At 41.1% G+C, this 21,541-nt stretch overlaps 1 protein-coding gene across 3 annotated transcripts in view; it reads left to right on the plus strand.

The window, feature by feature from the left end:
* Reck (reversion inducing cysteine rich protein with kazal motifs) overlaps nucleotides 1–21,541 on the plus strand; it is a 73,935-nt gene that overhangs the window by 22,308 nt on the left and 30,086 nt on the right. For 2 of the 3 annotated variants that reach the window (XM_031377239.1, XM_031377240.1), the window contains 5 exons: nucleotides 853–900; nucleotides 11,063–11,096; nucleotides 13,406–13,603; nucleotides 15,263–15,530; nucleotides 19,703–19,882. In XM_031377239.1, coding sequence (XP_031233099.1) covers nucleotides 853–900; nucleotides 11,063–11,096; nucleotides 13,406–13,603; nucleotides 15,263–15,530; nucleotides 19,703–19,882 — 728 coding nt within the window. Of the gene's footprint in view, nucleotides 1–852; nucleotides 901–1,939; nucleotides 2,041–11,062; nucleotides 11,097–13,405; nucleotides 13,604–15,262; nucleotides 15,531–19,702; nucleotides 19,883–21,541 lie in introns of those variants that run through there. The other variant, XM_031377241.1, reaches the window with a different exon arrangement.

The following is a 21,541-nucleotide window of genomic DNA, read 5'->3' on the forward strand; positions in this document are numbered from 1 at the left end:
CAGGTGCCAGCCCATTTGTCTCCTTGCCCCCACCCCAACCCCATCTCCCCTATCCACAGGTAGTTTGTTATAAATCGCATGAGACTAGGTGACAGAATAGAAGGAAATGAAACAAGGGGCAAGATCCCTTGACTCTGAAACAGGGTCTCTAAACTGAGACTAGTGGTGTAGAAGAGTAACCATTTGGCAGAGATCTGTTTTGCACTGTTTTACACAGAAACATGCACTTCCCTGTGAGGAGTACCTTGCTCTTTTCCTGAGATCAGTCTCCTGGACAGTGGAGGGTTACTGCTTTCTCTGCACATGTGTTGAGAAGGTAGTGGAAGAGTACTGTGGCCATTGGCCGCCGAGCACCATATTCTTCTTGAGCTGCCCTCTCCGTCCTACATGCTGATATTCTGAGGAAGTGGGCTGGCTCATTGTTGTCAGTATAAAATGTTGGATGTGAAGGGTTAAAGAAAAAAGCAAAATGTAAGCACCCTGGCAGAACTTCACAAGAAAATTCACTAGAGTGGAATTCGGCTTTTAAAAAGCCTCTGATTTACATTTCCTTCAAAGTCGTCTAGTTTCCAAAATAACAAAAGAACCATGTTGTTTTGTGAGATTGAAACCATAAAAGTTGGGCTGAAGCTCCAGCATATTGAACAAGTCCTGGAGTGCTATTTGTTTTAAAACATTGCAAAATATTTGTTGTAGTTTAGGAACATCTAAATATTTGAGTATGAGGTTTCCCATGATGACATTAAAGAATATTATACTAACAATATATATAATAATATACACTTATTTGTGGGGTTTGTCCTATGCAAAAGAAACAGCACTCAGTAAATGAAGATTTTTGGTTGCTTTTAGGCATCTTCGAAGAATGATATTTCCAAAATTTGCAGGAAAGAATATGAGGTACGTATCTTATTTAACAAATTTGGATAGACTGACTATTCCAATGTTCTCAGAACTGACAAAATAACTTAAATTTTAAAAATTAATCCATTTTTAAACAAATTGTGTTCTAACTTAGCAGAAAATTTGGCCTTGATAAAAACGTCATTTACTTTCTCTAAAGTGTTTTGACTTTGAGGTTTGTTGAGATTAAGTATTGATTTTAAAGAAATGCTTTAAATCTTTCATTCAAAGATTTCATTTATAATATTTTCATAGCAAAGCCACTGGTTGATTTAAGATTCTGAAATTGTTTTCCTAAGTTCTGTATCCTCTTTAGCCCCTTTCCTATCTCTGGACCCATCTTGATGTCCATTTTTTTAATATATATAAACTTCCTATATCGAGAAGAAGTAAACTAACAGAGTCAGGCTGCTAAAATGAGCACTTCACACTTCAGCACCTTGCATTTGGGAAGCCCTTGCTCCAGGATGGGTCTCCAGCATCGTGCTCCCTAGTGTGGAGATAAGAGAGTGGAAGTAGAGGAGATACTTGCCTGTGCAAATGTACAAAACGCCTTTGGGTGTCTGTTTTCTAGAACCCCCATGAAGTATGACACGTGTATTACTCTCAGAGTTAAGGTCGTGGAGTTGGGAGACTTAAATGCATAACAGTGAGGACCCTGTGAACAGGCTGTGTATTTGGGAGAAACAGAGTCATTCCCAACTGCTTCTGTATTACACTTCTGATTTTCTTTTCTCAAAGTCTATAATTATATTTCTTCATTAACATTTTTAGACTGGAGAGTCTTATTTATCCTTTGTCCCTTTGTTCTGTTGGCTAAGTTACATCTGGTCTCTGAAGAAAAGTTTCCAAGTTAACATCAGCCCCTCTGTTACTACTGAAAAGAGCCTGCTGTCAAGAAGAAAGGGATCTTTTAATTTTTTTTCTTACTTCTGCCTTTGAAATGACCGATTTGGGTTTCTCTTGAACAAAGTGGCTAACTGTGATAATCCTTCTTTTCTTCCACATGATGTCTGACACTGTCCATCTCCTGTAGCCTGTCCTCCATTACTTTAGTGTGCTTCCTTCTCTTGTTTGGATTTCTGCATTGCCCTAGGAAGTCTGCAGTGTGTGTTGATGAAGGACGAGACAGGAAAGGTAAGAGAGACAAACACTGTGCTACAACAGAGATAAGAACAGATTGCTTCCCAGACTGCCTGTCTTTATCTGGCCTAGAATTAATTAAATAACCATTTTTCAAAAGTCTATACGGCATATGAGTTCTTTATTTTTGTCTTAAAAGCCCAAATAACTCAACATAATTAAAAACTCAGTTTGATTTCTCACATATTGTTTAGATATAATGAGAGGCAGCATCACTTTAGTTCAGGAAACTGGTTCTGTGTTACAGACCCAAAGCAAATGATAGCTGAAGTCTAGTCTAGAGATAGGACTGTCTGAGCATCTCTAAATTGAATTGGGCAAATTTGGTATAATCCAGTCTGTTTAGCTGCTGGTTCTCTGTTCACATCAGCATCTTACAAACTGGGCATTTAATATCTTTTTCTTTGCTTTGGATGGCTATTCCTTTAGGTCTGTGGTTTCGGGTGTTGTATTTTCCCTGAAGGACAGATCTTACAGGTTTGAGTAGAGATTCAGAGACTGGGCAGTTATATTCAGAAGAGCTTATTATCTTAAGTGAAAAACTGGTCCTGGTTCCTTTAAGGGGATTTCCTAGGAAACTTATTTAAATAAAAGTTACCTTGGTCACAGTGTCTCTTACATCAATGGAAACCCTAACTAAGGCACCTAGTGTCCTGGCACACTTCCTGTTGTCCTATGCTTGAAGGTATTATATAGGACCTCATCTTGTGGCATTAGGGCACACTTTCTACCTTGCTCTGTGTTATAGGTATAAACAGTTTAAAATGCTAGCATGGTTTGCTGGAAAGAAACAATGGAATACACAAGCCAAAACCCAAGCAGGGACTGAGCACCGCTGAGCAGGCGTCAGCGTTGTGGACATGGACATTTACTGAGTCAGTTTTCATAGCTAGATAGTCTTGCATACTTGGAAGTCAAAGAAGAGATTTTCAGTACCAACAGAAGATGGAAAACCCAATTGCAGTCTCTTCTCAAAGAGGCTTCACTTGCAATATGAGAGACAAAAGTTGTGACCATCTCCTTTTGTAGAGGAATACACTGCTTCTGAAACTTAATGTCGCTCTTGAAAACTGGTATTAATAAGTTACGTTTGAAGCCTCATTCATATAAAGTAGGTGCTTAGAAAATATCACGCTGAGACTATATCTAAAATAATTCTAAAATAGTAGTCCTTTCCTAGATGCCTGAGACAAATAACACAGATTCTCTCTGGAAGAAGGGATTTTTTATTCCAGATTTAGAGCTCCCACAGATAAAAATCTAAGGAAAGTAAGCAACTCACAGTTAAAAAAAAAAATCACAAAACTCACTAGAGAACACCATGAGACAAGAGCCAGCAGGAACAGTAGTGAGCTGACTAGGCCTCAGGTGTCTGTGCTATAGAGACTCACATGCAGGAACAGTAGTGAACAGAATAGGCCTCAGGTGTCTGTGCTATAGAGACTCACATGCAGGAACAGTAGTGAACAGAATAGGCCTCAGGCGCCTGTGCTATAGAGACTCACATGCAGACCGTAAAATATTTAATATGGGTAAGAAACAAGATCCTGAGAATACACAGAGCAAGTGTAGTTGGGAAGGATTTCATAAAATACAATTTTAATTGAAGAAATAAAAACATAGTGGAAGCTGTGGTAGTGTTTCTATTCTGTGAGTCCAGGAAGAGGCAGAAGGATTACGTTCAGGTTCATACTCACCTGCAGAGTGAGTTCAAGTCAGCCCAGGCTGCAAGAGACTGTATCTACATGTTACAGACTAATAATAATAATAACAATAATAACAACAACAACAATAATAATAACCAACTTACATTAAAAAAAAATTTTAAAAACCTTCTTTCAAAAATGACCAATAGCTGATTTCTCAGAAGCAACAAAAGAAGCCAGAAGACAATATTTACATGATCCTTAAAGAAAAGAGCTACTAGCCTAGAATTTTGTATCTAAAGAGACTTCCGGGAACTAATGCATCATTAAAATGGTTGGAGAGCAGAGAGTGGGACTGAGTGAGAAAGAAGGGGCAAGTGAGAACAAAATATAAAGATCTGTGTGTGTGCACGTGCATGTGTGCATGTGTGTGACACTGTCTCAGTGAAACCTATTACTTTTATGTTAACTAAGAGTGCACTGGGGCTGGAAGGCCACTCCACGCATGTTGTGAAGGCATGAGCACCTGAGTGTATACACAGATAAAGCCAGCATAGGACACCGTCTCTATAATTCCAGTACTGCAATAGCAGAATGGGAGACGGAGACAGAAGGAGTGTGGAACCTGACATCCTAGCCCGACATATGCAACCGAAGAACACTAGAGATTGTCTCAGATACGTTGGACGTCAATACCAGAGGCTGTCCTCACATCTGTGTACACTGTTCTGCCATACATGCCCATCATATACACACAAAAACTAGTGATTTCTTAAAGATTTTTTTGTTTGTCTTTTGAGACAAGGTCTTACTATATAGCCCTGGCTGGTTTAGAATTCAATATGTAGACCAGGCTGGCCTAAACTTGCAGAGATCCACCTGCCTCTGCCTCCAAGTGCTGGAACTAAAGGTGTGTGCCACCAGGCCCTGTAGGAAGTTCTTATGTAGGGAATTTCATCTAAAAATGAGAGATCTGACTGATGATCTTTCTTTCAACTCTGCTCTTCTCATTTGATCACTACCCTCCCCCCCCAAAAAAAGTATCTCCTTCAGCATTAAGTGCTTCTGGGCTGGCAAGGCGACTCAGTGGAGGGAGGGCTTGCTGCTAAGCCTCACTACCCGAGTGCCACCCACAGTGTCATTTTGCAAATGTTGGAGGAACAAAAACCCACCTCTGTAAGTTGACCTCTGACTCATGCTAAGGTATACATGCACTCATCCATACACATGCATATATACACACAAAGACACACAGATAAATAATGTAAAAAATTTTAGATAATACATCTTTGAGAATTGCATATATTTGAGTGAGATCACCAAGCTTTGATCTAGGAGCTACCAACAACAACCTTTAATGATTTCCACAGAATCACACTCATGCTATGGGCATTCTCAGTTCTAGGTTCTCCTGAATTTCCCCACAAGCATGGTCCTTGAGACACCCAGCAGTATGGGTTAGGTCATGATGAGGCTCGTGGATGTACAGTGATAGAACCCAGTCATATTGAGAACACTGAAAGTCTGGAATGGCATTGGCACCAGCAGCCCGAGCACAGCTGTAAGCTTAACGCAGCCAGTGCTGTGTGTGCTGGCTGATCTGGCTAAAACTCAGGTAATTAGGAAATTATTTTCTGTGAGATATGAGACATAACCTAGAGTGGTTTTTCGAACCATCTTTGTCCACAATTTATCTGTGAATCTTTTCTTTTGGTTACCAGTTTGCCAGTTTTTGGAATTTTTTATTATTGTTTTTTTCCTTGATTATCAGAGTAAACATTGATAAATTCTATGAGGGATGTGAGGGTAGCAAACTGTCCAGAGACCTGGCAATAGTGATAAAATTATGAGTTTAAATTTTAGTTCAGTGTTTGTAAATTCATGTCCTCCCTTAGTGTCAGGCTTCCCGGATGCTGGCCTAATGTGGCCTTCCTTTGCTGCTCAGCCACTGAAGTGAGGGCTGCAGCTGCCTCAGACCTCCACACTCCTGCCTGCCTCTTCCTCTCTCCACTCCTGCTCTGCACTTTCCATGCAGTCCACAGAACTGTCGCTTTCTTATGTCTTACTCCTCTCCTCAGTCTAGTTCTGTGACGGTTTTCTTTAAAGAAGGTGGCAAACAGTAAAGAAAATCCAGGATGAGATAGCTCTGAGATTACCCTTTTGAAAGGTGTAAGAAGCTGGAGAGTTGGCTCAGTAGTTCAGACCACTTGTTGCTTTTCCAAAGGACCTAGATCCAATTCCTATAGGGTAACTCCAACCCTACAGGACCTGAGACCCTCTGTTGACTACCAGGTCATGAGGCATGCATGTGTTCCATATGTAGACAAAACCTCATAAGGTAATAAAACAATATTTTTTAAAAGTTTTAAGACAAAAGTGTCAGGCTAAGTAAGTGCTAATGCAACCAGATTGTTCTGCTGATGACCCCTGGTTCTGTGAGAATGCTGCGACGAAGGCAGCACAGAGACCTTAAGACTAGAACCTAAGGCGAGCCCAGTTACAGCTGTCTGCACCACTGCCAGCACATGGCTCTTGAGACAAGGTTCAGGTTCGTGTAAAACTGTATTTTTTATTATTCACATGGTTCACAATGGAGAATAGCATGTCGTCTACTACAGCCACCAAGGTCCTGCAGTTCCCAGTAATGTTTTATGTATAGGAAGGAAATGTGTGTGTCGACCCCCACCACCTTCAGCATGCGCATCGCTCTGCCCCTGGATGCCAGTGTTGAGTGCATGTTTGTATATGCCTGCTGGGATTGTACAATGTCCTCATGGAGTGTTCAGGAAATGTATGCTTGAGCATATGTTTGCATCAAATTTTTGTTCCTTTTTCTCAAATTAACTTTGGTTCTAGATTTACTTCGTGTTAGAAGCATTAAAAAAGGGAGGTGAGGAACAGTCTAAAGGACCAGAAAGAGCAGGACCAGCAGTGTCACTGGCAGCTGGAGGTTCCTTAAGCTGTAATGTGACGTCAGTCTGCTGCAGTGGTCCTGCTGTGGCAGGTAACAATGTAGGCTTTGGACAGCAGTGCTGTCCCTCATCCAGTCAGCTTTTGGCTATTTTAACAAAAGTACACAGGCTGGAGTTGAGATGTGGCTTAGAAGCCCTTGGCTCCATCCCTCGGGGGTACACACTTGCTCTTATACATACACAAAGTGGTACTTTACCTACATAAAGTCTTAAGGGTCTAAATATAAAATATGTATCAATTCACACTGAGGAAGTGCCAAGAGTTGTTGGAGCATAGTAAATGGCAGAGTGTGATGGAAAAGTTTAGGAATGGTAAATCTCTACAGAGGTATATGTATCAGATCTGGCCGTTACCTGCAGCTGATGAGCTCCAAAAAGAGCGAAACCTGTTAGGTCCTGCAGTACTGGCTTACTACAGTAAGACTTGCTGGGTTGCACTACTCTGTCATTTAGCATTGTCCTAGGAGAGGAGAAACTCCTATTTAGTGTCCTTGTTCCTGGTTCATTTCCTTTCCCATTCATACCTTAGCTGAGTAAGAGTATGCCTACGGTCTTGGTCATGTCAGACTAGCTGTGATCTTGTCTCGTCCTTAATCAGTCTTCCACTGGATGGCTTATCTTCTCAAACTTTGTTGTTGTTTGTTTTTGTGGTACTGGGAGTTGAAGCCAGGGTATCATGCTCTACCACGAAGCTACTTCCCTAGCCCAGACCCCGTATCTTTGATTACCCTTATTTAATGACAATTCTAGAATCTTCTCTGCTAACTTTCTTTTTGAGATAAGATTTCACTATTTAGCCCTGGTTGGTCTGGAACTTGATATGTAGACCAGGCTGGCCTTAAACTAACAGATTCAATAAAGGCATGCACCACTGCCACCACCACCACCACCACCACCACACACACACACACACACACACACACACACACACAGTTGTCATCTTTCTTACACTTCTCACTGAGATGCTGAGTAGTCTTCCCAGATGTAACCAAACAAAAGCCAACGGGTATTATCTACCCTTCCCTCTTTAGAATCATCTCCCATGGATCACTATTATACCCTAAAGATTTGTCTACTGTCAGGTGTGGTGGTACACACCTTTATCCCAAGACAAAGAAGGCAGTGACAGGTAGATCACTGTGAGTTTGAGACCAGCCTGATCTATATAGTGAGTTCCAAGGCAGCCAGTGCTATGTAGAGAGTGACCTTGTCTCAAAAAAAACAATAAAAAAAGAAAGGAAAAAGGAAAGGGAAGGGAAGGGAAGAAGGGGAAAAAAAGGAAAGGAAGATAGACTTAAAGTATTACCTCCCTTTGGAGATAATTAAATATCTATTTATGTATGTATGTATGTATGTATGTATGTATGTATGTATGTATCTCCTAAGTATATTAGTTAATACTGGCCTCTGAGTCCCTGGAACAGAATTCTGCAGTTGTCTTTGTATCTGTCTCACATTCATTTACTTATCATTCCTGTTTTTGCCAGCAGATGGCAATCAGGCATTTGAAGAAACTAGCTAAGACACCAGAATAGGTGACATGAAGACATGAAGTAATTATAGCTAATGCTGTAATTCATACATATGTCTTTGGCCTATCAATAATCAACAGTAGCTCAAGCATCGAAAAGAGTTGCTGATAATCAGGCATGGTGACACAGCCTGTAATCCCTGCACTTGGAAATTTGATGCAGGAGGATTTCGAGTTTGAAAACAGCTGACTTTAAAAAGAATGAAGATTACTTGTAACAAATATAGGACTCTTTTGTCAAAGCTAGATATGATCAGGTCTATAAAATCAACATGGGTGTAGCAGATCAATGACAACACTGCTAACATGACAACATATTTTTATATTTTAAATGGTTTATTTCTTTAACTATTTTACATGCATTGGTGTTTTGCTTGCATGTATGACTGTGTGAGGGTGTCAGAGCCCCTGGACCCAGAGTTACAGACCATTGTGAGCTGCATGTGTGCTCTGGGAATTGAACTCTAGTTACCTGAAAGAGGAGCAAGGGCTCTTAACCACTGAGCCATCTCCGCAGCCCTAGACAAAACATATTTTTAAACCATAGACTGAGTCAAGATGTAGAAGTAATATATTAACATTAATGGTGCTTCTGTGTAAAAAAAAAAAAATCAAGTTTTCATTCAACACATCCAGGAATACCTACATATGAAAGGGCTGTCCCTGAACATTAAGAGAAGTGATATAGTTGCTTGGGGAATGTCTGTACTCTGCAGGTGGCATCACAGAAGACAGGTTTGTCCTCCTCTTCCTTCAGCAGTTTGCCAACTGCATTGTTAGCCCTGTGTGGAAGACTGCCTTTTATAGCTGTTTCTCAGTCACATAAGGATGTTGAGTTAGGCGATCCCTGGTACCCAAGCCTTTATTTCCTTAGTGCCTTCCTCTTAAACTAAATGATCATAAGACTGAGCTGGCAGTGATATTTCTCTTGCTTATAAGGTCAGATTTTAAAAATCTAGCTTGGACAATTAATAAGTGTTAAGGCGGTGGTTATGGAGAGTTGTTATGATTGACATTGCCATCTGGATCCTTGGAGACCTGAGACATCTGACATGTACTCAGCAACCTTTATGGCATCTACTCACAGGAGGCTAATTAGTGCCCACTCCACCACACTTTGCATAACAGAAAATGACTGCAGGCATGGTGTTGCCTAGGAGGCAAGTCATCCCTGATGGAAACTTTTTCTCTGCAGACTAGTTTTAATATTGATTTTATTTTATTTTATAAATGGTCCTGGGGCTGGTGAACCCCAGTGGAAGATTGTCTGAAATGGGTAGCTGAAACGTCACAGTAACACAAACAAACATGTGTAAGGAGACATACAAAACAGTTCACTGTTGCAGAACACTGAGAGGGTATTATTTTTCCTCTGCTGATACTGATCTTCCAGCTCTGGCAGAAACAGTGCACACTGGAGGAATCGGTTGTCCCTTCCTATGAGACCCGGGTTGGTTGGTTTGTTAACTTACTTTTGTTTGAATGAATAACTCCACTGTGGGTCACTCCTACAATGGCATATCATTAGGTAGAGAGAGGCAATGCAATGCAGCTTCATCAACAATAGATAGCCTTTTTTCTTTTGGCTGTTTGATCATCTTCCACTGTAGCCCAGGGTGACCTGAAATGCACTACGTAGTTCAAGCTGGCTTCACACCAGTGACAAACGTCCCACCTGACCCTCTCTAGTGATGGGTCACAGGTGGTAGCCATGCCTGCAAAGCCTTTGAAACTGGATTTCCAAGGTTGGTGACACTGGTCTTTTTTTTAACTTGTATTTTGTTGTTCGTTTTTCACTTTTTTGAGACAAGTTCTCAAGCTCACTGTGTATCTCAGACTAGCTTCAAACTCAACATCCCCCTGCCTCAGTCTTCCAAGTGCTGAGATTACAAGCATGTGCCACCATGCCAGGCTGAAGATGGTCCTTTCAGCCCAGTCACTTAGCTGGACTTGATGGTCACGGCACATCTGATTTCCTTCCGTGCTTTATGCTTGCACATTTATTTTATTAAGTTGTTCTCTTCCAGTTATGAATGACATTGACTCATAGTTGCCTTGCCCTGGATATCCAAATGGTTTGGGACAAGAAGGGTTTTGTTGTTGTTGTTGTTGTTTTGTTTTGTTTTGTTTTGTTTCTTTTGTCCTTTGTCTTTTTCTTGTTTTCTTTCCTGCTTTCCCTTATTTTTCAGACAATGATTTAAACAGGTTAGGACATTCTGAACAATAATCTAAGGCTTCTAGAAAAGTTGGTTGTGATCTCAGACACTGCTTTTAGCAACTCCTGGGAACTCGTGCAGGTCTCCTCTGCCTAAGGAATGCTTCCCTCTGTAAAATGCTAGGGAGTTTCCCAAACTCTGGTCACAAGAAGACTAAATGAAAGCTATCTTTGAAAGGTTGTGTAAATGTAGATTTCTGTCATGTGGATAGGCTGGGAAGTTTGGGAGGTTCCACTGTACAGTCATGTTTGAGAACAATTAGAGGTCATTTCTGAGGTCATATCAACTCTAAAATGCAGTGATTGCAGGAAATAATGTATGTCCCAGTGTTTTTTATTATGTTATTTTCTAAAAAAAATGTTTTATACTCTACAAGAAAAAATAGAAATCAATGCATGGTGATCCCTCCATACATGCGCTCTCACAGCTTACCACACTCCTTACACGCCAGTTTACAGCTCAGAGAGATCCCCACCACGGTTACATGACTGTTACTCTGAACCAGGAAGTTGTTTCAAAGTGTCTGTGTATGCAGCCTTGAGTTTAGAAAATAATTTTAAAATATAATATCCTGATTTCCATGTTAATTCTAAAACAGAATAAAATTAGAAATTCTGCTTGCTAATTTATTTGTTTTTCTTTAATTTACAGAATGCTCTTTTCAGTTGCATTAGCAGAAATGAAAGTAAGTATATTGTCAATGATTGTTCAAGCAGTCCAGAGAGCAAGACATTTTATAGACATAGTTAACAGTCAGAACTGATTACCCATACCCTTAGCATTACCTGAGCTATCTAAAGAAGCAGGCACACAGGATTCTGCTAGGCTATTGCCTGTTCAAATCATTTATGTGTTCTAGCAATTCCTGTGTCCCAGTTGCATATTTATAAACCAACACTATAGATAGATGACGAGAGAAAGATAACACCAACAATAGAGTAACTTTTGAGAAGATATACATGATGTAGTCCTTGCTAAGGGCTGCCTCTCGGTTCAGTCCACAGATATTTATTGAATATTTGCCTCGTGTGGGGCAGACACTTATCTGTGGGGGACATGGCCAGAACTCAAAGAACTTGGAAATGAAGTAGAATATGAGATAGCACACTGGTCAAATGAAGCAGTTCAGAGGAGACAGGGATCTCACTGCAAGGTTGCTTAGAGGAGACCTCATGGAGTCCATATGTTAGCTGGGCCGTGAAGGTAAATAAGATATTTGTGGAAGGGGGATGAGAGAGAAGCAGACAGAGATGTATACAGTGGAGACTGGAGGAGCAGTGTCCCACGTGAAGGGAATGTTGAGAGCAACAGTCAGAGGTGAGAAAAGACAACCAAGAACAAGCAGTTGATTGGATGTTCTTGCTAATGTGGTGTATTGAAGAATAACACACAATCTTGCACTACCCTGTCAAACTGGGTCTAGTTCAGAGTATATCATATAGTCTTTGGCAGGTAATCTGGGTCCTCCCACACTGGCAAGGAAGCTAAGCCAATGGAGGAGTCAGAAGACAGGCACTTGATCTATTTCACTTCACGCACTGGAACTCCCAGAGCACTACCATTGCAGTGGACACTAGTAAATGCAGCCAGAACTTCTTTGTGTGGCTGGAGATGTAGCACAGATGTAGAGTGTGTGCTTAGACATCTAAGGTCCTTGTCATCTCCAGTACCAGACACATAGCAGTACTAAAAACGGTTGTTCCCCAAAATGAACGTATGTTCTTTGGCAGTAGACATAGACTTCAGGTAGTTATAAGTCAAAGCTAGTACACAATAGGTAGGGAAATAGGTTCTGGCCAGGAAACCGAGGTGTGTCCTGTAAGGTCACACCCTTGCTGGGTTGATTTACATATGACTCATCATTATTTCTTGAAGTCCCCTGAATTCCAAGTTCATTGCTCTATGGAATTCATGATGCCCTGTTTCTGGCTCCTCTGTAGCCATTTCTGATATCACGTAGGAATTCTTAGCTGCCTCTCTATATTCCTCTTCCTGCCACTCCCCTTCTCTAGCTCCTTTAGCACCCCTACACATACACCTTTAGATGTTGGGAGGGTCTCCTGACCGTCTCCATCATGCGGACTTCCAGCCATGCATTTCCCTTCCCACAGTGAATGGCATCCATTGTGTTTCTTCGTGTGCTTATTTACCCAGCCTGGATCGAAAGTGTGCACAGCACTCCTGGCCACTGGGGTCTCTGCTGTTGTGATTAGTTTCCTTCCATCTTATGGAGTCTGGGTGGCCATCTTTGTAGTCATTCTGTCTCCATCTGCCAAGTGCTGTGTGATGGCGCGCGTGTGCTACACACCCGGCTTTGGTTATTTTACAGATACTAAAGCAGTCACTTACCTTCAAATGACTTTGCTTTGACTGGAGACAAAGGACAAAGTGTATTAGTTATAAAATGAAGACTTCTACAATATAGGAAGATTCCTACAGATGTGCCTACTGTGTAGGAATTTTGAGATTTCAGTTTCAAAGTGCATATTTGTTAAGTTTATTATTTTGCTTTGCTCTCTCTTGGTTTTTACAGATCCAAACAGTAAGTTTAAGGCACTGTCATTGTGTTTTCTTTGGTTTGGCTTTGCTTTGTCTATAAATCTGCAAGTATGGCGTGGAAAGAGGCCCATCCTGTTTTCTCGTCATGGGCACTTTGGACATTAGGGAGGCAGCTTTGGTAATGTGACAATTTTAGGTGCTTTATTGTTCATTAGCAGTCCTGACGTGCATTAAATACCAAATTATGCTCCCAAATTGTCATTACATCCAGCAATACTTGTGTGTGCTTCTGCACACTTCCAGGCCTGTGGCACTACATAGGGAGGGATGTAGTTGACTAGAGAGTTAAGTTGATGAGTGTGACTGTCATGTGTCAGTGAGCACGTGATACCCCACATCTGTAGTCCTGCTGAGTCACATGTCTGTTGTCTATAGTGTGCTTTACCTCTCACCATCAGAGCTGTTTGCACTTCAGTGTCAACTCTCTCTCCACAGTGGGCTCTGTGTGCTGCAGCTACGCAGGCCATCACACCAACTGCCGGGAATTTTGTCAAGCCATCTTCCGAACAGACTCTTCTCCTGGACCATCTCAGATCAAAGCAGTGGAAAATTATTGTGCCTCTATCAGTCCACAGTTGATACATTGTGTGAACAATTACACCCAGTCTTATCCAATGAGAAACCCCACTGATAGTAAGTAAAAGGGTTGTGTTCTTCTCAGGCTTTGCTAAAATAATTCATTTACAAACTGATGCATTCATGTAGATGTCTGTGGTCTAGTTCACTTGAGAAACATGCAGATTTCTTTGATGTACATCGGATTATATGTTTTAACCATAAAATTCCATGTTGTCATTTATACAAGAAAACTTACAAATTTACATATATGTGTGTATATATATGGATATATATATATGCATAGTAGTATATGAGAAAAAAACATAGAAGTGACCCAAAAATGCATCAGTAGGATATTGACTAAATTATATTTCTATGTAATAACCACACTTTACAACTAACAAAGGGGAGTACATATATTCAGAAAGTCCAAGATGTATTAAGAAACAAAGCAAGTTTCAGAACTGAGAGTATTGTCTAGGTACTATTTAGCTGTTCTACACTATGTATTTCTGTAATGCTGGAACTTTTATTAATGAGAAGTTCTTACTTTCATAAAAAAAATTATAAAAATAAGAGAGTAATATTTTTTAAAAAATCAAGGCTGCCTAATGAAGCTGTCCTTGCAGGATCATCAAAGCACCTACTTTAAATATCCTAGAAGCCATTCCGCCACCGAGAGGCAATTAGATTCTAAAGAACTGACTGGTCAACCAGACTGATGAAAGACTGACTTGTAAGGCAGATGCTCGTGTTTATACTGGAATATTCTAAGGCTTCTTTTATTATCTTGAAAGTGGTGTGCATTGTATGGCCATAATTGAAATCAGAATCTGAAGCTTTTGATGCTCTGTGATGTGGTGGTGTGGTGAAAATCAGACACGTGGCCTTCGTTTATTTTAAAGTGGATCTGTGTTTCCTGACATTTAGACTACACTGAAGTGTTGCCGGCGGTGAGGGGATAGAAGCTCTAAGAAAACTAAGGCAGAAAGAGGTTTTGAGGGTAGAGAATAAACTCCAGTGTCTGTCCTAACACAGGAACCTAGAAAAGAAGGCTTCAAGTTGAGTATGCTTCTTCAAGTGCAGATGCCTGAGAAAGCTACTTGAGAGAACCCTTCCCAAGTCTATAGCCTGGCTGATAGTGTTCTTTTGGTTTCTAGTTCTTTGTAGAAAATTAAAGGCTGGATGAGTGGAGACATTCACAGGCAAATCATGGCTCATTAGCATGGTTGAGGCCCTGGTTCAATCCCTAGCATCAAAAAAGAAAAGAAAATTAAAGGCAGAAATAAACTAAGATATTGTTAGAGTTCATATTATCTAAATTACAATGTATATTAATTAGCTTCTCCAGACTGTGGTATCTTAGAGTATGGTTAAATGGAATGATTTTAATGCCATGGAAATTAGTCATCAATCTTATGTAAAGAGTCCCCACTAGACACAAGCAGAAATTAAGCCCATTTTGATTTGCAGTATTTTTTCCAAAAGCATAATAAAGTGTTTTATGTGAGGTCTTCTTAGGTGTGGGATGACTTTCTTTATATAAGGATAGTTCTAGAAAACTCCTGACTGGGGACTCTGGTGGATTCTGGGAAGAGAAATGTTGCAGAATGATGGAGAGAGTAGGCCCTGTTTACTGAAGAGAGGCTTGTTGTTTTCTCCCTTGCTGCCATGTTCTTCTCTTCTGAGCAGTGGTATAGAACCAGCTAATGAAGGCTTGTGTCCTGAATGTAGGTCTCTATTGCTGTGACAGAGCTGAAGACCATGCTTGCCAGAACGCCTGCAAGAGGATCCTCATGTCTAAGAAAACAGAAATGGAGATCGTCGATGGGCTCATTGAGGGCTGTAAGACCCAGCCCTTGCCTCAAGATCCTCTTTGGCAGTGTTTTCTCGAAAGCTCACAGTCGGTTCACCCTGGAGTCACTGTGCACCCTCCTCCCTCAACTGGCCTTGATGGGGCCAAATTACACTGTTGCTCTAAAGCAAACACTTCAACCTGTAGGTTAGTATCGAATTTTCCTTTATCAAGATTAATAGAAACAGGATTTTAATTCGTGACTTTTTAATAAATGTCTTATTCTTGTGTTATGCAGGCTTAGCATTTGAGAGATAAAAAATCTGACCTGGGGAGTACAGCTCAGTGGTCGCTATACTTACCTAGAGTGGTCGCTATATTACCTAGAGTGGTCGTTACACTGCTTAGCATGTGCAGATTCAATTCTCAGTGCAAAACATAATAGAAGATATAAAGTCTTTCACTTTTAAATTTTTTTAAAAGAATATTATTAATTTTATACATATGAGTGTTCTGTCTATACTTGGGTGAATGGGTGGTACCCTCAGAACCCCACGAGGGCATCAGGTCCCCTAGAGTTGGAGTTACAGACAATTCTAAGTTGCCATGCACATGCTAGGAACTGAACCTGGGCCCTGCAATGGTAAGCACTCTTCCCCACTAAGCCATCTCACCGCACAAAGTCTTTAATTATTTTGTTCAGCAAGTATTTACTGAAGACTGTTTAAGTACAATACAAAATGTTAGGGCCAGCAAGGCCAGCACTTAGCAGGTAAAGACACCTGCCCCCAGGCCTGGTCAGTTAATTAAATGATCTAAGTGCAATTCTTGGGATCCACATGGTAGAAGAGAGAACAGACTCTCTCAAGTTGTTCTCTTACTGCTACACATTGTGTGTGAATGCACATGAGCACACAGATGTAAATAAATACAATTTAATTTCAAAAATATATGAATATTTTCCTTGTATGTATACATGTGTACGACATATATGCCTGGTGCCCACAGAGGTCAGAAGAAGTTATAGGATCCCGTGGAACTTGAGTTCAGCCCTTTAAAAATGTGTTTTATACATTGAGTGGGGGTATAAAAAGTTAAATATTAGAAGGGCAATAAATATTTAAAGATGACGTGATATTAAGCTTACAGTATGTTGGGCCTGGAGAGATGGCTCAGTGGTTAAGAGTACTTACTGTAAACAATATGAGGAATGATTGCAGTTCACTGTTTCAAAGGTTTCAGTCCATAGTCCTCGGCTCCATTGGCTTGATCTGAGAAGAAGCAGAATGCTCCAGTAGAGGAAGTTTGGTGGACCAGAGCTGCCTACCCAGCCACCTACTCCCTACAGTCAGACTTTCTAGCTAAACTCAATCTCCTAAAGTTTCTTCTAACTCTCAAAATGGGATTGCCAGCTAGGAATCAGCACACGAGCCTTTGAAGAATTATTTCCCATCCAAATCATAGCAGCATCAATTGGGTATTGTACCCAGAGATAAAAAAATAATGCAAATGTGGACAGAAAAAAACAATATAAAGATGAAAGTAATGGAGATACCTGAAGTCATGATGAATAGTCACTTTCTATTGCTGTGATGAGACACCATGACCAGGGCAACTTATAGAAGAATTAGTTTATGTGGGACTTAGAGTTTTAGAGGGTTAGAGTCCATGACCATCATGACAGGGAGCATGGCAGGAGGCAGGCAGGGTGCTAAAACAGTAGTTGAGAGCTCGTATCTTGAGACAGTCATAAGCAGACTTGGGAGTGGAGTGGCACAAGTCTTTTGAAACCTCAAAGCTCTCTCCCCAATTACACACCTTCTGCAACAAGGCCACACCTTCGAATCCTTCCCAAACAGTTCCACCAACTGAGGACCAAGTATTCAAATGCATGAGCCCATCGGGCCATTTTCACTCAGACCATAACAAAGATGTAACAGAAGTCTGTCTGATTAGAGGTATTTTGCACCAGAAGGAGCCAAACATTACTAGGAAATCCTGAAAGGAAAATAAAAATATTTGATTTTATTCTCATAAAATTGGATGGACCATAACAAAAAGAAATTATGCCTAGGGTAATCCATCAAACTTTTCCAAAGATACAAAAGAATGTAAACAGAGTCAACGAAAGGCCTAATTGCAAGTGACCTGGCCCTATAGTTACATGGATTCCATATACAAGTTACTAAAGGTGCTAATGAGAGGGACGCTGAGGAGTGTTTCAGCACTCACAGAAGTAAGTCTCTGTCTGTACTGAGTGGCTGGAGCGTGGGATGGTTCTTGTTGCTGTTCCTCTCTAAGTAGTCCTAGCTGTCCTAAAACTCACTATTTAGACCAGGTTGGCCTCAAACTCACTGACTCCACCTGCCTCTGCCTCCCAAGTGCTAGGATTAAAGGTGCCAGCTTGATAAACACACACAGCTTGGTTTTGGTTTTAAAGAGTGTTATTGATGTTTTTAACATTTATGTAGGGAGGGTATCTGCTGTGGTGCATGTGGAAATTAAAGGACAACTTGAGAGTTGGTTCTCGCCTTCCACCATATGGGTCCCAGGGATTGTTAGGTTGGCAGTAGGCCCTATGACCTTCTGAGCTACCCTAACAACCCAGGGTATATGGTTTGCTGAATGCTTTCAATTTCATTAGACTTGACCTTTCTGAAACCTTATGAGATAATTGGGGAAATTTATAAATTTCTGTTTTAAATGTTAGAAACTAACTCTGAGGTGTTGAATAATCTATTAGGGTAAATATAGAAAGTTAACAGCTAGAGAAAATACTGACTTCCTCTTCCTCAAAATGTGCATGCTCCTGTGAGAACCGGTGTCTCGTCTGTTTACTGATACTGCATCACCAGTGCCTTGAGGAAGCACGCACATAAAACAGTACTCATGACTGTGGAAGAGTGGGCAACCAGACTGCAGAGGAAAGATACTTTCTTTAGGTCAGTGTTTTAGAGCACTGACTGCTCTTCCAGCCAACCCGGGTTCATTTCCCAGCAACCACATGGCAGCTCATAACTGTCTGTAATTTCAGTTCCAACAAATCTGATGTCTTCCATTGGCACCTAACACACACATGGTGCACAGACATACATGCAGGCAAACATTCACATACATTTAAAAACAAAAAACAAAATATCCTTCTTCCTAGGGGTATTTTTGAGAGTCAAATAACTGTGAGAACAGTGGGAGATATTTACTTACAGGTTTGTATATGTCAGTGATATCAAATTTTTATAATGAACATGTATTACTTTTATTTTTAAAATTAAACTAATGAATCCAGTGTATAAAAGCACTTTGGAAATGTCCTACCAGAACTGCTTTATCTGTAGAAACATGTAAGTTGCTTTACAGTCAGCAAATACTGACCATCAGGATGTTGTGGATCAGCTACAATGGCATGCAGAGGTTCTGAGGGCCTTAAGGAATAAAAGTGACTTAAACAAACTTTAATCTGTAAACCCCATCCCCCATGCTTCCTGGTTCTAGAGATTGAACCCAGCTTTGCTTGGTGAGCACCCCAGGCACATGGTCTCACACAGAGTTACTATTAAAATGTTTCTTTAATAAAAGAAAACACTCTGCCTTCTATGATTAGCATAATTAGAGCAGACTGTACCTTTGTGGAGGTAAAACCTTGTGTTTTACCTTAAGGGACTGGAAAATGTAGTATTCACCTTTCTATCAGTCATACCAAAGGGGCTGGGTGAGTCTTCTTTAATTTTTGGAAATGTATTTACTGATTTATTACTGAATTTATTTATTTATTACTGGGGTAGAGCAGGATGGACATGCATGCTATGGAATATGTGTGGAGATGAGAGGAAAGTGCACTTCCTTCTTTCCTTCCACCGTTGTGTGGGTTCTGGGGTCAAACGCAGGTCCCCAGGCTTGTGTGGTGAGCTCCTGAGCCCGCTAAGCCATCTCTCAGTCCCACTCTGTCCTGCAGACATTTTTTTTTTAATATATACATTGGATTGTATTTTTATTTTATGTGTATGGGTGTTTTCCTGCATGTTTATCTGTGTACCACATGCAAGCCTGATGCCCTCAGAGGCCAGAAAAGTGTGTTGGGTCCCTTGGAATTGGAGCTGCAGACACTTAGGAGCTAATGCCATGTGGGTGCTGGGCATCAAATCTGAGACCTCCGGGGGAGCTCCTAATTGATGGGCTACTCTCCAGCCACCCTCAGATGATTTTTAAAAGGCCATTTTTCATGGAGAAGATGACTTTTTCTGGTTCCAAATTCCAGGAGCTAGTTAATTTGTACTTTTTTCTTTACTTCCTAAAAATAGTTAATACAATTGCAGTTTTGCGCAGATCAAATATTCATTGGGCTTCTCTCTAATGTCCTGCTTTTATCCTTTTTGTTTCAGGGAACTGTGCACGAAACTTTATAGCATGAGCTGGGGAAATACACAGAGTTGGCAAGAGTTTGATCGCATCTGTGAATATAACCCAGTGGAAGTGTCCATGTTGACGTGCCTAGCTGATGTCCGGGAACCCTGCCAGTTGGGCTGTACAAACCTTACTTACTGCACGAACTTTAACAACAGGTAGGAGAATTATTACATGTGGAAATGAAAGTGCACTATCGTTAGCTTGCTTGTTTTAAATAAACACCACTTTCTGATGTGCCTTCTGGAGTAAAAAGAAAGCTGTTTTTCTTTCTGATTTCATTTTGAAATGCTCTGTCCCTCCTACATGGCCCCTAGAAGGGAAGTATGATTGAAGAGTCTCTTCTAATCAGGAGATGCCTCAAGCTTCGGAAACTCAGAGAATATCCTGTGCCTTCAGTCACTCTCACTTCTGCACCAGTGGTTCACTGGTTCACTGGAAATGGTAGAGGTCTCCAGGGTTCTGCTCTGAATGCCTGGACTGGCTGGTTTTGTGTGTCAACTTGACACAAGCTGGAGTTATCACAGAGAAGGGAGCTTCAGTTGGGGAAGTGCCTCCATGAGACCCAGCTGTGGGGCATTTTCTCAATTAGTAATCAAGGGTTGGAGGGTCTCCTGTGGGTGGTGCCATCCCTGGGCTGGAAGTCTTGGGTTCTATAAGAGAGCAAGCTGAGAAAACCAGGGGAAGCAAGCCAGTAAAGAACATCCCTCCATGGCCTCTGCATCAGCTCCTGCTTCCTGACCTGCTTGAGTTCCAGTCCTGACTTCCTTTGGTGATAAACAGAAATGTGGAAGTATAAACTGAATAAACCCTTTCCTCCCCAATTTGCTTCTTGGTCATGATGTGTGTGCAGAAATAAAAACACTGACTAAGACAAATTGGTACCAGCATAGTTGGGTATTCCTGTGACAACCTGACCATGTTTTGGGGAGGACTGTGGAAGGACTTTGGAACTTTGAGCTAGAAGAACCACTGGTTGTTAAGAACTCTGTGGGGTGTTCTGTGGGAGCTTGGAAGATCATGCAGAGATGGAGGCCTGGCTTGTGAAATTTCAGAGGGAAGATTAAAGACTCTTATCAGGGCCATGTTGTTTTGATTGTGAAGATTCTGTGGTTTTGATTAGCTGGGGCTGAAGTATCAGCTGTGATTAACAAGATACCAGAACTACTAAAGTGAAAATTTTGCATTACTGGGACTATTGATGCTGGTTAGCTGGAGCTAAGAAATTAGCAGTGATTAAGAAGAGACCAGCATCACTGAGGAAGTGTTTTCTGAGAGCACAAAGAGACTGTGTTTCAGAGATAGCCAAGGTTGTACCTTGTGCTGCAGCAGGAGTTGGTAATGTGTAAGAGTCACCCAGGTGGTACTGGTTTTGAAGGCATGAAGGGGTCATGAAGATCAGCTGAGGCTCAGCACAGTGAGAGGCCATGGGAGGCCATTAGTGAAGGTGCAGCCTCAGTTGCAATTGATGGCCTAGGACTGAAGGGGTCATGTAAAGGAGTTGAGGCTTGGCACCATGAAGAGAGCCTATGAGAGGCTATTGGTGGAGCCTAGTTATAGTGGAAGACAGTGTTTTAGTGATGACAGTACCATGAATGACCACCAAGAACAGCAGTAGCAGTGGAGTACAGGCATCTGGAGCCTAGAAGACAAGGTGTGCGCTACAAAGGGCAGAGCTGGAGAAGTGACCAAGCCCTTGGAGGAATCTAGAAGATTGTGAGTGGATCCCAGACATTGGACGGTTGGAATTTGATTTTGCTTTTGATTGTGACTATGCCCTGATATTTTTCCCTCTTGAAGGAAGAAAGTATTTTAGT

Source organism: Mastomys coucha, unplaced genomic scaffold (assembly GCF_008632895.1).
Source record: "Mastomys coucha isolate ucsf_1 unplaced genomic scaffold, UCSF_Mcou_1 pScaffold18, whole genome shotgun sequence".
Lineage (NCBI taxonomy): Eukaryota > Metazoa > Chordata > Mammalia > Rodentia > Muridae > Mastomys > Mastomys coucha.